The sequence below is a fragment of the Peromyscus eremicus genome, chromosome 5 (assembly GCF_949786415.1).
Source record: "Peromyscus eremicus chromosome 5, PerEre_H2_v1, whole genome shotgun sequence".
Classification (NCBI taxonomy): domain Eukaryota; kingdom Metazoa; phylum Chordata; class Mammalia; order Rodentia; family Cricetidae; genus Peromyscus; species Peromyscus eremicus.
The window spans coordinates 51328109-51342712 of NC_081420.1; the positions used below are offsets into that span (position 1 = coordinate 51328109).

Genomic DNA, 14604 nt, shown 5'->3' on the forward strand with positions numbered 1-14604 from the left:
TCCGTAGCCGTTGGGCGTGGGGCGTGGCTTCCGGTCTGTGGGTTGTGGAGTGTATCTGGGGGCGGGACTTCCGCACTTACCGGAAGTGCGGGCGCGCCAGTTCGGGTCGCCCGGTCGTGTCAGTACGGGAATAGGCCGGTTTTCTCCGCTGCTCTGGGTCGGCCCGGGGAGCTGCTTGGGGACCAACGAGTTGAGTGCAGCACGGGCTGGCTCCAGGAGGAGGCGAGTGCTGCTGCTGTGACAGGTGACGCCATCTTCCCAGCTGTCTGGCTTGGCGTCCTTCCCGGGTGCCCGGAGGAGGTGAGGTGTCGGGGTGGCGGTGGGGACGAGCTGGTCAAGGCTTCGAGGTGGGTGAGGGATACGGTCCTAACCCTGCGCGCTCCCTCTGGCTTCTCTGTGTCTCCAAGTGGTGTCTGCCTGGTTGCCTGTGCTCTGGGGGAAAGCCCTTGGAAGATGGTGACCTTCGATCCCGCAAAGACGGGGGGTATGGCCTCTGGGAAAGAGGAAGGGTGGGGGGCGGAGAGTGAGGGGTGAGCAGATGCTGAAGTGGTAAACCCCCGCCACGCCTTTGTTTCCCTTTCTGAAGACTTCTCCTTTTCTTTCCCCTGTACACTTCCACCTCCGAAGATAGACATTAGTTTTAAGACATCTTAACAGGCCCGTTTTTACCAAAAAGTTGCATAGATATGCGATCCCAATTTATGAGCCGACATAACTGAACGATTGATCAGGTTCTTAGAGGTTTATCATCCAACTTGAATTCTATGACGTTCCTTGTGCTTGAAGACTAGGTCCGTTAGCTCTACTCCACTGTCTTGCACGAATGTAGATTGCTGGGTAGTTTCTTTGAAGTTCAGATGGGTTTCCTTTAAATTGATTATTCTGGCCTACGAATTTGCTTTCAAAGCATAACTGAAACTGTTTACCTCTAAGTAACACAGCTTAAGATAATATGCCTCCAGGATACTTTTCCCTTTTCTAAGAAATATTCAGTTATGCTACCTTCCTTGCTGTTTGGTTACTTTGCTGATCAAATTCAAGCGTTTGTAAATTCCTTTTGACATCTAGTCCCCATACTTGAGCATAGTATATAAATATGATCTAACCTAAGTGGAATATAGTATATAAATATGATCTAACCTAAGTGGAATAGAGGCCTTCTATTAATGTTGCCCAGTAGAACAGTGGCCAGGGGCCACATGTAGTAACAGCATGACCTTAGTGTTTATGTCACCCACATTTTTGCTCTTGGAAGGTTGTGTATTTCAAGACTTCTTGCAAAAAGTTCTGGATACAAGACCTTACTAGGTATGTTTCCTTCCTGTTCTCTTACCCCGTGTTGATACTTCTTTTTGTATAGGTATGTTGTTGGTCTTTTAACTTACTTTGCCCTTGACTTTAGCTAAAATCCTTGGGATTGGGTATTTCCCCTAGCAATTTATTCTTATTCTTCCTAAGAGTTTGTCAGTTATCCTGTCCAGATATCTCTGAGGAAAAAAAAATTCTTTATTTCTATTAAATTTCATTCTAGATTTGAATTTCTTTTTTCAGTTATTAAGATTAAAAAAATCTGGGTGGTAGCTTATTTAATTAATGATGCCTGTCAGCCAAGTGTCACCCTTAGAATCGATAAGTATGCATCCTGTGCTTTTATCTCACCAGTGACAGAACATTATAAGCAACTTAATGCTGGTGACAGGTTTCCAAGGTTGCTTGTAGAGACCATTCTCTCCTCTGATACCGGTTAGATATTACATTAGTGTTTCAGCCCTCTAAGAGTTAATCTAAAAGTATTATTACAATAAAATATTAATTGTATTAATTTATTGAACTTCTGGATATTCAGTGACATTTTATACTACCACCTGCAAATTGTATAACAATTCTTTTCATATAATTATCACTTTTGAAATAAACCAACTATTTATTTTGGAATAAGGCAAGTATCTTTTTTCTTGGAAGAAAAATAAAGTCCTTCTTGCAAGGTGTGAAATGGAGAGTAATGTTTTATATTATTTAAAGTAAAAGTATAAATTAAGAGTTTGTTATACTGCTTTTAAAACTACTGTAGCAAGCTCCTGGTTTGGTTCTATGTACTTAATAAAAATCTGATGATGTAGGTCATAACAATTTAATATTGAACATACATACTAAAAAGAACCTTTTGAAAAGAGAGAAAGCTAAGTGTCCATTGATGTCGTTTAATGTTATACCATTTGCCAAGGTGGTGAATTCGTACATTAACAGTGTGTGTAGAGATTTTATTCATTTGTTAAATATGCGGCACTAAAATTGGACATGTATAGTTCTGTCTTGCTTACAAATAGCAGAGAAGAGAATATGCCTGTGACAGCACGTAATAAAGACGAAATGTATTTGATAGACCATAAATCAGTTAAGAGTGCAGGAGGAAACTATATTGTAGCTTTCCATTTAATATGCTGATTTGTCTTGTTGAGTGTGAGTGTTTTGAAAGAGAATAATTAAGTTTTGGAGCTTCAAATTTCTTTCTTTTTTTAAAAAAAAATGTATATAGGTGAAGTAGTACATAGTAAAAGTAACTTTTTAAAATAATTTTTTTTTGTGTGTGTGGTGCTGGTAATGAAACCCATGGTATCAACCATGCTTAGCAATCTCCTTTCCATTGAAGTACACCCTGTCCCAGACCTTTTTTTTTTTTTTTTCCCCTTTTGAGACAGAGTCCTTCTCTATGTAGCTCTGGCTGTCCCGGGACTCTCTATGTAGACCAGAATGGCCTTGAACTCAGAGATCCACATGCTTCTACCCAATCCCTTCTTCCCAGAAGTGCTGGGATTAAAGGCATGCTCTTATGCCCAGGTAGACCTATCTTATTTTCAGAGTGAAACAGTTTTCCTTCTCTTTTCAGTTGTCTGATTAATATACTGTTTAGTTTGTAAAATACTATTGGACTACTTACTGAATTTGAAAATTCTACCTCACAGTGATTTTGTGTGAGGATCAGTGCCTCTGTATTTATCGATCCATTTAAGTCTCATAAGCAACCCTTTGTGGTAGTTTTTCAACCTCAGATCTGCCCACCATTGACTCTCTTCCGTTTACTCGCTATTCTTTCTGTTTTCACTTGTCTAGCTTGGGTTCTGCGTATACCATTTCAATGTTTCTTTTATGAGTGCTGCAGCCTCATTGTCCTTCTTGCCAGGATACCAAACCCCAAACCTCTGAATTTTTTTAGTAACTCAAACATTTAATTAATTGTATCTGCATGAGTGCATGGTATGCGAATGCAGTGGCCACAGAAGCCAAAAGAGGGAATCAGATCCTCTAGACTCTAGAAGTCTAGAGCTGGAGTAGCCCAACTGTTCCTGTACTGAACTTGGGTCCTCTGGAAGAGTAGCAAGGGCCCTTAACCTCTGAATCATCTTTTTAGTGGTTTTTTTTTTTTGGTTTTTTGAGATAGGGTTTCTCTGTGTAGCTTTGCACCTTTCCTGGAACTCGCTTTGTAGACCAGGCTGGCCTCGAACTCACAGAGATCCGCCTGGCTCTTTTTAGTTTTTTGAGACAGGATTTCATGTAGGCCAGGGTGGCCTTGAACTCATTATTCAGCCAAGGCCAGCTTTGAACTTTGGTCTCCTTGCCTCTACCTCTCCAATTACTTTCTTGTTAATCCCAGTCCATAGTTTGGAATGAAGAGAGTGCCTGTAGCCTTCGGTTACTTCTATTTATAGATGTGGTATGAATGGAAAGACATGATAATAGGACCCACATTAGTTTCTTGTCATTGAGGCCAAATTTCTAACACAAAGAGGTTTAAGCAGGGAAGTGCTTATTTTGGTTCACAGTTGAGAGGAATACAGCCCATCAAGGCAAGTTGTCAGGAGTGCTTCGGTCCATGGCTCCTGTCAGGAAGCACAGAAAGAGCTGGTGCTTTGCTAGCTTTCTCCTTCCCTTGCGTTCAGTCCCGGACCCCAGCCCTGAGGTGGCGGTGTACAGAGCTAAGATGTCCTCCTCTCTACTCTCTCATACACTCAAATGTGTCTCTCCTTAATGTCTTAAGTATTTCTTATTCAGTTAAGTCACCAGGCACAGGACTATGGATTGCTGGGGGGAAAGGTAAAGGATATAATATAGAGGCAAAAATAAAAATGAAGAAAGGTGTCATGAGACTCACAACAGACTACAGCTTCTGAGGGGCTGGTAGTACTTGTGGTGTAGGAACTACAGCTACAGAGACTGAGTTTAATGATGTGGTTGTGTAGACATGTCTGGTGGATCCAGTGCTGGTTTTGGCCTCCACAGTACCATTTTGTTTAACCTGGGGGCTAGCTTTAGTAAGTACAGTCTGCTTCTCAGACTATTAACCTTACATCAGTGGCTGTTAGAGGAAAGACACTAGTAAATGCCATCTGGAAAAAAGTACCCGGCAAATTATTGGATTCCAGCAGTGACTCATTTGATCAAGAGAACTAAAACCATTGCCTGTGATGCCTAGAATGACAGCTAACAACATATCCCAGTTACAGAAAATACGAGGCGGTAATTGGAAATAAACTGTACATACTGTGTCAAAAAGCTGCATACAGAATGCTAAAATGAGACTATACTCTGTTGTGTCCTTTAATTGGATAGGTGAAGAATAAGGTTCTCGGATATACAAGTGTGAGTTTGCAAATTCTGACTGTGGACTTAGAGCTACTGCAGCAGCAGCTAAACTGAGTCAACCAGTTTTCTTGAAAAATAAGTGAAGAACTTTAATTGGATATTTGACTACATGGTGGAAACTGCAACTTCATTTCTGTTCTGTCAGTTATTTCTAAGTTTCACAAATGGGAGTTGTAGGTGCAAATTCTAAATCCAGGGTTCTTATAGAAGCAAAGGTTGGTTGACACCTTGTTGTTCTAGCAGACTAAATGTTGTCATTAGTTTACCAAATCCAGGATATCACATGCCTATGTGTTCGCTAATAATATTCCAGCATTGTAGAGGCCCCTGGAATGATAAAAGGATCTTTCCTGCTTTCCCACCACTGATGAGGCTAGAACTCCAGAAATAAAAAACACTGCTTTTGGGGAAAAAAGAGGAGGGGAGAGACTAACACATTATTAAAAATAATTTCTCATAAGGAAAAAATGAAGTATAGTTAGGAACACTAGACATTATACATAAAACAAAATAAGACTGAAAGATGGAAAAAGGTAAATAGACTGGTTAGGTCCTTTGGGATCTGAAAAGTTACATAGAATTTAGTTTACTTTTTCCATTATATATTCCTAACTTGATGCTGTAGAAGTCTGCAACCAAGAAACAGCAAAGGGCTCAAGTGAAAAACAACAGAAAAAGACGGAAAGAAAGAAGCTAGATCTCTCTCTATGACAAATGGTAATGAGATGCCTTTCTCTGTAGACTTGGCATCAGAGAAGGCTAGGTGAAGAGCTGGGGTATGCTTGTGTGCTCATTCTTTTTTCCTACTTAGTTAGTGGGCATCAGAGAAGACCTAACAGATATTCAAGAAGAGGCAGACTGGAAGGATGGCTCGGCAGTTAAGAGCTCATGTTGCTCTTCCAGAGGACTATGGTTTGATTTCTATCAGCCACATTGTGCCTCACAACCACCTGTAACTCCAGGTCCAGGGCATTTGATGCCCTCTTATGGCCTCTGTGGGCACCAGGCATGCATGTGGCACACAGACATACACGCAGGCAAAACACCCAAAAGCATGAAATCAAAAGAGGCTACCCTCTTTAGTGGCAGGACTGGGGAATAGTAATGAACACCCCTGATTTTTCAGCCATGATCTGAGTGGGGCCCAAGAGGAGGCTGAACTATTGGGTGCTACCCCTCAGCAGTAACTTGGAATCTTCCTTATGTGATGGCACATGAGCAGGGAGCCTTAACTGAATCTCTGCCTTCCTTATTCACCTGGCAGTAGCTAAGCAGTACTCCTGTTTGCCAGAGCGGTTTTAGGAAAGTCACGCTATAACAAATCCCGAGACTGATAGTATCATGTCCAAAAGGTCAAGGTTTCAATTAAAAATCAGTTGGCATATGAAGAACTAGGAAAATCTCAACTCAGAGAGAGAGGGTGGAAGGGAGGGAGAGAGGGAGAGGGAGGGAGGGAGAGAGAGGGAGAGGGAGAGGGAGAGAGGAGAGAGGGAGGGAGGGAGGGAGGGAGGGGTACTAAAACAGTGCTGGCACAGATATGACACTGATATTAGAATTATTTGACAAAGTTTTTAAATTCACCTTCGTAAAACTGTTTTAAGATACAGCAATCATGCAACTACAGGCATCTGATTTTTGACAAGTGTTGAAAACATACTTGTGCTGGGAAAACTGTGTATCCACATGTAGAAGATTGATATTAAAACCATTTACTCTATACAAAATTGAATCAAAATGGATCATAGATCTTTATGGAAAATGAGAAATTTGAAACTGCTAGAGGGAAACATTTCAAGATACAGGCATAGTCAAGAGCTTTCTGATCAGGACTTCAGTGACTTAGGAAACAATTAATATCAAGAATTGATGGATAGGGTTGCAGTAATTAAAAAAGCTGTTTCCAGCAAAAGAAACAGCGGAGTTAAGAGACACTCTCTAGAACAGGAGGATTTTCTTCTTCTTCTTCTTCTTCTTCTTCTTCTTCTTCTTCTTCTTCTTCTTCTTCTTCTTTTTCTTCTTCTTCTTCTTCTTCTTCTTCTTCTTCTTCTTCTTCTTCTTCTTCTTCTTTTTTTTTTTTGTTTTGGCTACCTAGTCATCTAACAAGGGATTAATATTTAGAATATAGAGAATTTAAAAAATACCAAAAAAGCAAATAATCCAGTCAATAAGTAGGGAAATGAATTGAAGAAATACTTTTCAAATGAAGAAATATAAATGGCTAATGTTCAGTATCTTTATCCATCAGAGAACTGCAAATCCAAATTGAATTGAGATTTTTGTCTCATGCAGTCAGAATACCTATTGTCTTAGTTGGCTTTCTGTTGCTGTGATAAACATCATGATCTAAAGCAACTCAGGGAAGAAAGGGTATATTTGATTTTACAGCCTCTAGTCTGTTCCAAAGCAGAACCTGGAGGCCGGAGCTGAAGCAGAGATCATGGAGGAGTGCAGTTTACTAACTTATTCCCCATGGATTGGTTAGCCTGCTTTCTTATACAACCCAGGTGGTACCTCTCACAGTGTGCTGGGCCCTCCTACATCAGTCATTAATCAAGACAATTCCCCCATAGACTTGCCTATAGACCAATCTATGCAGGCATTTTCTCAGTTAGGGGTCCTTCTTCCCAGATATGTCTAGATTTCTGTCAAGTTGTGTCAACCAGTAGTACACCTATCATCAAGAGAAAACAAAACAAGACAAACAAAAACCCAAATGTTGTTGAGGATATAGGGAAAAGGGGAATTCTGTACACTGTTAGTGGAAATATAAACTAGTTCATTCACTATCTAAATCAGTGGGGAGCTTCCTTAAAACACTACAAACGTAAGTATTATATGGTCCAGCTATATGGCTTTTGGGTATATATTACAGATTTGGGCCACAGCATCCTGTTTTGTGTGTGTCTGTGTGTGCTTTAAATGTGGATTCAAGGGATTAAGTTGTCAGGCTTACACAGTTAGTGATTTTACCTGCCAAGCCATCTCCCTGCCCCCAGTGTAAAATTCTAAGCGTGTTAGGTAATTGACAAGACAGCAGAGAAAAAAAGAGAATAGAAGGAAAATAAGTTTCTGTGGATGTTAGTATTGATCTGTATTTGAAAATAATCAGTATAATTAAACACTGTTAAGGCAACAAAGAAAGTCTATGCCCCCATATTTACCTTGTCTGCTGGTTGTTTCAACTTGCTGTATCAGAAATGAAGTACTTGTTTTCCCTGCTGTTCTTTAGCTTATTGCAGGAGTGACCAGGACACTACCTTCTAGAAGTAATGCCCACAGAAAGCGGAAGTTGTTCGACTGCTCGCCAAGCAAAACAAAAGCGCAAATCTCATAGCCTTTCTATAAGAAGAACTAACAGCTCAGAACAAGAGAGGACTGGACTACCAAGAGAGATGTTAGAAGGACAAGTAAGTCAGCATTGGTCAGTGCCCATTTTAAAGATGGTTGTCATGCTTGTAGTATAATTGAAATAGTTAATGCATGTGGGTTTCTAAAGCAGAAGAAAGGCTTACACTACCAAACCTTTAAAAGAACACAGTAAATTCAGCAGCATACACAAAGATAGAATTAGATTTCTTTGTTTTATTACTACTACTACACTATTATTATTATTATTATTATTATTATTATTATTATTATTATTATTATTATTATTTTTTGTTTTTTGAGACAAAGCCTCTGTGTAGTTCTTGCCATCCTGGAACTCATTATGTAGACCAGGCTGGTCTTGAACTCATGGAGATCCACATGCCTCTTCCTCCCTAGTGCTGGAATTAAAGGCATGCGCCATCACACCTAGCTAATATTAATAATATATTTATTATAATAAAAACAAAGAGATACAGGTATGACAATAGGAACTCATTTTATTCTTTGTACAGGTTAGTTAAGAGGTTTAGCCCTAGATTTCTGAGACAGGTTTTCTGTTTCTAATAGTCTCAAGGAAAGGGGAGAATTAAAATTTTGATGCTTTTTCTACTTTCTGGAGTGACTTAACCTGCCTTTGTCTTTGTCTCTGCCATATATAGTGAGTATATATGGTCCTTTGATGAAGGTACTAATACACGACTGATAACAAGTTTTGCTTGTATTTTTCTAGTGCCTTTGTAGATGTCAAAATGTTAGGATTTTTGAAAAGTATTACTGTGAAGTCTAGATAAAGTGTTTTATTAAAATAATCATGAAGTATATGCCTATATAAGTATGTACGTATACGTTTTGTTGCAGGATATTTGATCACACTGTGAACCCTGAGATTGTGTTTATTTATTGGAAAAACCTGTTTCTAGTTGTGATGTGGCTCTGCCCTAGCACACACCTTTAATTCAAGAGCTTTCTGCTTGAATATTGTAAACAGGTTCAAATAAAGGCAACCATAGATCAAGCGGCAGAGCAAGCAACCAGTTGACAGGAAGTGAACATAGGATTATTAAGAAAAAACCATAGAGAGTAAGAGGGAGTCAGGAGGATGGATAGGGAGATGACTAGGAAGGAGAAGGGAGGGACATTGAGTTTGAGAGTTTTGTTTGAGGCAGCATAAGAGAAAGAAGAGAACTTTCTGGGACATCGGTGGAGGAGGAAGGTCAGCTGGGTGCTTTCTCTGCCTTTCTGTGCTAGCAGACTTTTACCCCAGCATCTAGCTCCTAAGTCTTTATTGGTAAAATCGAACAATTGAGATTTAGTCAAAACAACTTTTGTAACCGTTTTTTCACAATTAGACTGTATCAGCCATAGTGCTGTAGAATAAAAAGGCTTGCATCTGAGAAATTAGCCTTCATGAATGCTGGATCTCATTAGAACTGTGTAAGCAATTTCTTGCAAGGGACTTCTAGTATATAAATTCTATAGGGACAGTAGGTGTTCACCTAGAAACCCACAGGATTATGGCCTGCCACAGAGTAGATATCCAGTTGATACAGTGGGAAAATAATTGTTACACTGTATTTAAGAAATGATGCTGAACGTGTCACCCTGTTTAGTACAAGTTGTTTTTTACGTTTTTTACAGGCTTTTTTTTTTTTTTTTTTTTTTGGCTACAATGCATATTTTTCCTTTATTGTTTTGAGAGAGTCTCCCTGTATGTAGGCCAGTCTGACCTTGGATTTGGAATCCTTCTGTCACAGCTCCTCATATACTGGGATTACAAGGCATGCTGCATCTTAGCTAGCTTTTGCCTAAATGCTTCTGCTCTACAGTTGGTTGACTCTACAGGTGTAAATCATGTGACTATAGAGGATCAACTCTGTCTGCCCTTGTCTACTTTCTATAAAAGGTTACATTTTAATCTAGTGAGGGATATAAAAATCATAAAAAGAGCTTAGACAGTATTTACTTTGCTAGATGATTGTAACCATAAACTATGTGGCTTAAACAACATAAATTAATTTTTCCATAATTCCGGAGGATGAAATCCAAGATCAAGGTATGGAAGGGTTTCCTCTTAGCATTCAGGCATCTGTATTGGCCTGCTCTTAGGGTTCTGACAGTATTTACCTCAGCTGCAGCCACTAAGAGCACCCCATGTGAGCATTCACTACATTTCCTTATAAAAGGCGTGCTTTGTACACCTCTCATCTCTTTTTCTTCCTTTGCTCTCATCCCAAGGACCAGTTTCTGCCCCCTTCTCTGCTCCCTTCTCATCCCTCCCCTCAATAAACCTCCCAGGTGGGCCCTGTTATATGGTGTGTCTCCTTCCTGAAGTTTTTAAAATACAACACCTCCTAAGGCCTTACTTGTAGCTGTAGGTGATTGCTACCTTTATGCATGCAACATGATCTTTCCTCTTTGCATGTTTTCCTTACCTCTTGTAAGGCCACTGGTCATAATTAATTAGGATCACCATTATAACTGCATTTTAATGGTCCCTTCAGTAAAGATCTTGACTCTTAACTATAGTCACATTCAGGGGTATTCAGGTTTGATACATAATTCATCCATTTGAGAGAGTAAAACTACAACTGTGTGGTAGGATTTCCTTGATGGAAAGTTTTATCACCTTTGATAAAGGTGCCCCAAGGTTATTGTAACATGTAGGCAGTTAAACATGATTGGTATGTCTTAGTATTTAAAATGTAGCTTAAATAAGAACATAATTACATTGACATTTAAATAGTCATATGTAGCTGGTGGCTACTAATTGGACAGTATAGGTAAACAATCTAAAGTGGTTCTTAAAAGTTTTTTGATTTACTGACACTTCTAGCAGTGAAAAATTCTACTTTGTTTGTTGGCATATTCTAGAGTTACTTCCCACATGAGGTGAATTTGTTCTTAGTGTTGTCTTCCATTGTGATGTAGTATAAGGTGGTAATTGTATCTCACAGTAGGCATTTCAAAAGGTAATTCACAGTTCTTTCACCTGAGCAACCTAGACCTGTGTACTGCTCTCCTGGCTCTCTGAGTTTCCCTTGTTAGCTAGACAGTTTGTTAACAGAAGTTATTTGGAATGGAACTAATCAGCATGAAATGTGAGTGGCCGCGCTGACCTTCCCTTTACAGGAGGGAAGAAAGTGTAAGTGTTGATACTGCAGCTGGCATGGTAGGTATAAGTGGACTGCTGTGGGAAAATAGAGATGTGCTGACTGTCGGTAGTCTGGATTTACAGGAGTGATCACTTTGGATACAGGGTTTTGCAGTGTTCTTTTGGTTATTATGGAATAGTATCAAAAAAAAGGTGAAGGTTAATCGCCATGATACTGTATTAGGTTAATGTTCTATATCTTAATTTGTAAGTGTGAAGTTCTTTAGAGAGATGTTAAAATTACCAGATTCAGTGTTTAAGCCAGTATGTATATATTTTAAATAGTTTACAAAATTTATGGGAGAACATGTGATTATTGAAAAACTCAAATTGTGGAAATGTTCACTGTTTTTTGAAATTTATAGTCCTAAGAAGTTAACCTGAAGTGTAATTTAATAAATATTGTGTGTATGAATATTTTTTAAATTTGCAACTTACCAGGTCTCAACAATTGGTGTTGAATATAAACTTGAAAAGTCACTTGAAGATTATACCGATGTTACTTGAATATTGGAAAATTAATATAGAAGTATTTGAGAATATTATTTTTGAAAAATACTTTTTGTGCTGGGGAAAGGTGGGGCACACATGCTAATTATGTAGATAGAATCCTTGTGGAGATTAGAATAGAAAATATCAAATAGTCTTCTATTTATTAATAATGTTCAGGAAAGTAACTTATTTTGTGAATTTATTTGATGACTTGGAAGCGTTCATATGTTTAACTTAGAATTATGTTGTAGATGTTGCTTCCTGTTTTCTTCACTCTGCCTTTTAGATAGAAGCTGGAAGTGAGGGGAAATGTGCAAAGGTATGGAGGATGTGACTCCACTACTAGACAGTTTGTTCTTGTAGGCAAAATTTTCTTTTTCCTCTCTTCATAATAGTCTTAGTTATAGAGTTTTAGGAAGTCACTAGTTTGTTTTGGTTGAAGCACAGTGGATCTAATTAGGTGATGAGGCAGATCTCTATTAGTGAATAGCCCATTGCCCATTGAAATAGTGTTTTTGTTGTTTTTAAATAGCGTGTGGTAGGCTACTTGTAACATAGCTTCACTTTTGGAAATGGCTTTGCTTCTCTATGAATTTGGAAATTTTTGAATAAAGTAAGCTCATGTTCCCTCTGTGTCAATGCAAAACTAAGCTTTTCCTCCAAAGGGAAAAAATTTACTCTGAGTCAAATATATGTGACCAAGGCCTAAGAACACAGATTATGTTCACCTGAATAACTTGCTCTAGTGTGGAAGAGGGTACAAGATCTTTTGAGTCACATAACAGAAGAATGACATGTATCAGTGCATTGGCCAAATATATTGTTGGGGACATCTGGCAGGCAGGCTACAGCAGAGAAGGGGAGTCTTTGCTGTGGATTTCAGGTGTTCTGACATTCTCAGCTTTAAGGTTGCTGGATGCTTGCGGTGTGCCCAGTGCATTCTAAAAGGTTTACCTAGCAGTCAGGATGTTAGGTCGCTACAGAGGTTGATAGTAAATGGCTGTTCCAGATGGTTTTGGTTCTTAGTCTAAAACATTAGAGATCCACAATCAAGATGTTCTGGTTTGTCAGTCAGTCTTTAAAAATCTATATGGCTTCTTCAGAGAGAATTGTATTCACACGTGTAAAAGGAAAAGTTATGTTATTTTGTAAAATGTTTGCTCTTAAATCTTGTATTCTGCTAGGAATACATTTTGGTTATTGTTTCCTTTGTAGAAACTTGAGTCTTAAAAAAAAATTTGAGTATTGGGGATTGAACCCAAAGTGCATGCTAAGTACATGCTCTCACTGAGCTACATGCCTAGCTAAATTTTAAATTCTTAAACCTTCATATATGTATAAGCAATAAAATAGGTGATGTTATAAAGTAAGATTTAAGATAAATGATAATTTACTTTGAAAAAAATTGTTGCCTGGTATTAAAGTGATTCATTCATTCATTTTAAACAAAGATATTTGTTTTGTACAGGATTCCAAACTGCCTTCCTCAGTTCGCAGTACATTGCTGGAACTGTTTGGTCAGATAGAGAGAGAATTTGAAAATCTTTACATTGAAAACTTAGAATGTGAGTATCTCCTATCAGTGTATTTAAAAAATGATTACCTCTCCAGAAATCTTTGAGAATAATATTTATGGGTTCTATTATTTTCTATTCTGTTGTTAAACATGCTGACTTAAACATATTATTGGGACTGGGGAGATGGTTCAGCAGTTAAGAGCACTGGCTGCTCTTCCAGAAGTCCTGGGTTCAATTCTCAGCACCCGCATGACTGCTCACAGCTGTTTGTAATTCCAGTTTCAGGAGCTCTGATGCTCTCTTCTGACCTCCAAGGGCACTAGACAATCATGCAGGCAAAATAACCATACACGTAAAAAAGATTCTCTTACAGTTCTGTGGGTCTAGCATGATTCTTGCCAGGATGAAGTCAAATTCTGGCAGAGTTGTCTTCCTTTCTGGAGCCTGTAGGGACAAACATTTGCTGCTTGTTTGTATGGTGACAGAATGCAGTTAATTGTACTTTTAGGACAGGCCTCCTTATCACTGTCCTTGGCTTATGTGCCCATCTCCTTTAGTGATGTGATGGTTTTTCTTATGTCCTCTCAGAGCCTTTCTGTCTGTTTCAGTTCTAAGAAGGTGTGACTTGATTGAGCTCCTGGTTATTCCAGGATGACCTCCCTACTTGCAGAACCCCTGAACTTGTAGGCTAACATTGTTAACAGGTTATAGGGCTAAGCCTTGAGAATCTTTGAGGGGGTTACCAGAATGACCAATCAAAACTGCAGTTTTATACAAAATGAATGCATTTCATTTTTCATATATCAAGTATACCATAAATTATATAAACTTCATCATCTCTTGAAAATTTCCAAAAACATGTTGACATATATGTGTGTGTGTGTGTGTGTGTGTATGTATGTATGTATATAAGAACTGGTCTACAGAGTGAGTTTCAGGACAGCCAAGACTACACAGAAAAGTCCTGTCTCAGAAAAAAAAAAAAAAAAAAACAACCAAAATAAATAAAATAAAGTTAGGTACTATGTATAGCATCTGATTTTAAGGATTTTTTTTTAAAGTATCAGAGTTTTAGCAACTGAAATATTTTGAGTGTTTTTATTGTGATTTAAGATATTCACGTCACAAGGCACCTCCTCCCCCAGTTAAAAATAAACTTTAAAAATTACTAATATTGGAAGGTACTTTAACTTTGTTGTCTAGCACTTAGAAGTTTTGGTGGCTCCTTGGTACCCATAAGATAAAGTCCCAGTTTCTTTGCCTGGGTGCTGTATAGAGCCTTTGGCCTTAGCCTATTCATGACCTTGACTTGTTTTAAACTTTGGTCAGACAAGTATCCTACAGTCCCAGGAAGCTTCATGGTATCCTGACAAGCATGTAGGCCCTAGAGCTGGGTGGACCTGTGTGCAAGTCAGGTCCCAGCTTAGTACTTGG

The 14604-nt window shown here is 38.7% G+C and overlaps 1 protein-coding gene across 3 annotated transcripts in view; it reads left to right on the forward strand.

Annotated features, from left to right (window-relative positions):
* The window catches only part of Wdr37 (WD repeat domain 37), a 60121-nt gene that overhangs the window by 551 nt on the left and 44966 nt on the right, over positions 1-14604 (forward strand). Inside the window, exons 1-3 of one of the 3 annotated variants that reach the window (XM_059263434.1) lie at positions 103-300; positions 7871-8048; positions 13122-13218. In XM_059263434.1, the coding sequence (XP_059119417.1) occupies positions 7911-8048; positions 13122-13218 (235 nt within the window). In that variant the 5' untranslated portion in view covers positions 103-300; positions 7871-7910. Of the gene's footprint in view, positions 1-102; positions 301-7870; positions 8049-10972; positions 11180-13121; positions 13219-14604 lie in introns of those variants that run through there. The other 2 variants (XM_059263435.1, XM_059263436.1) reach the window with 2 other exon arrangements.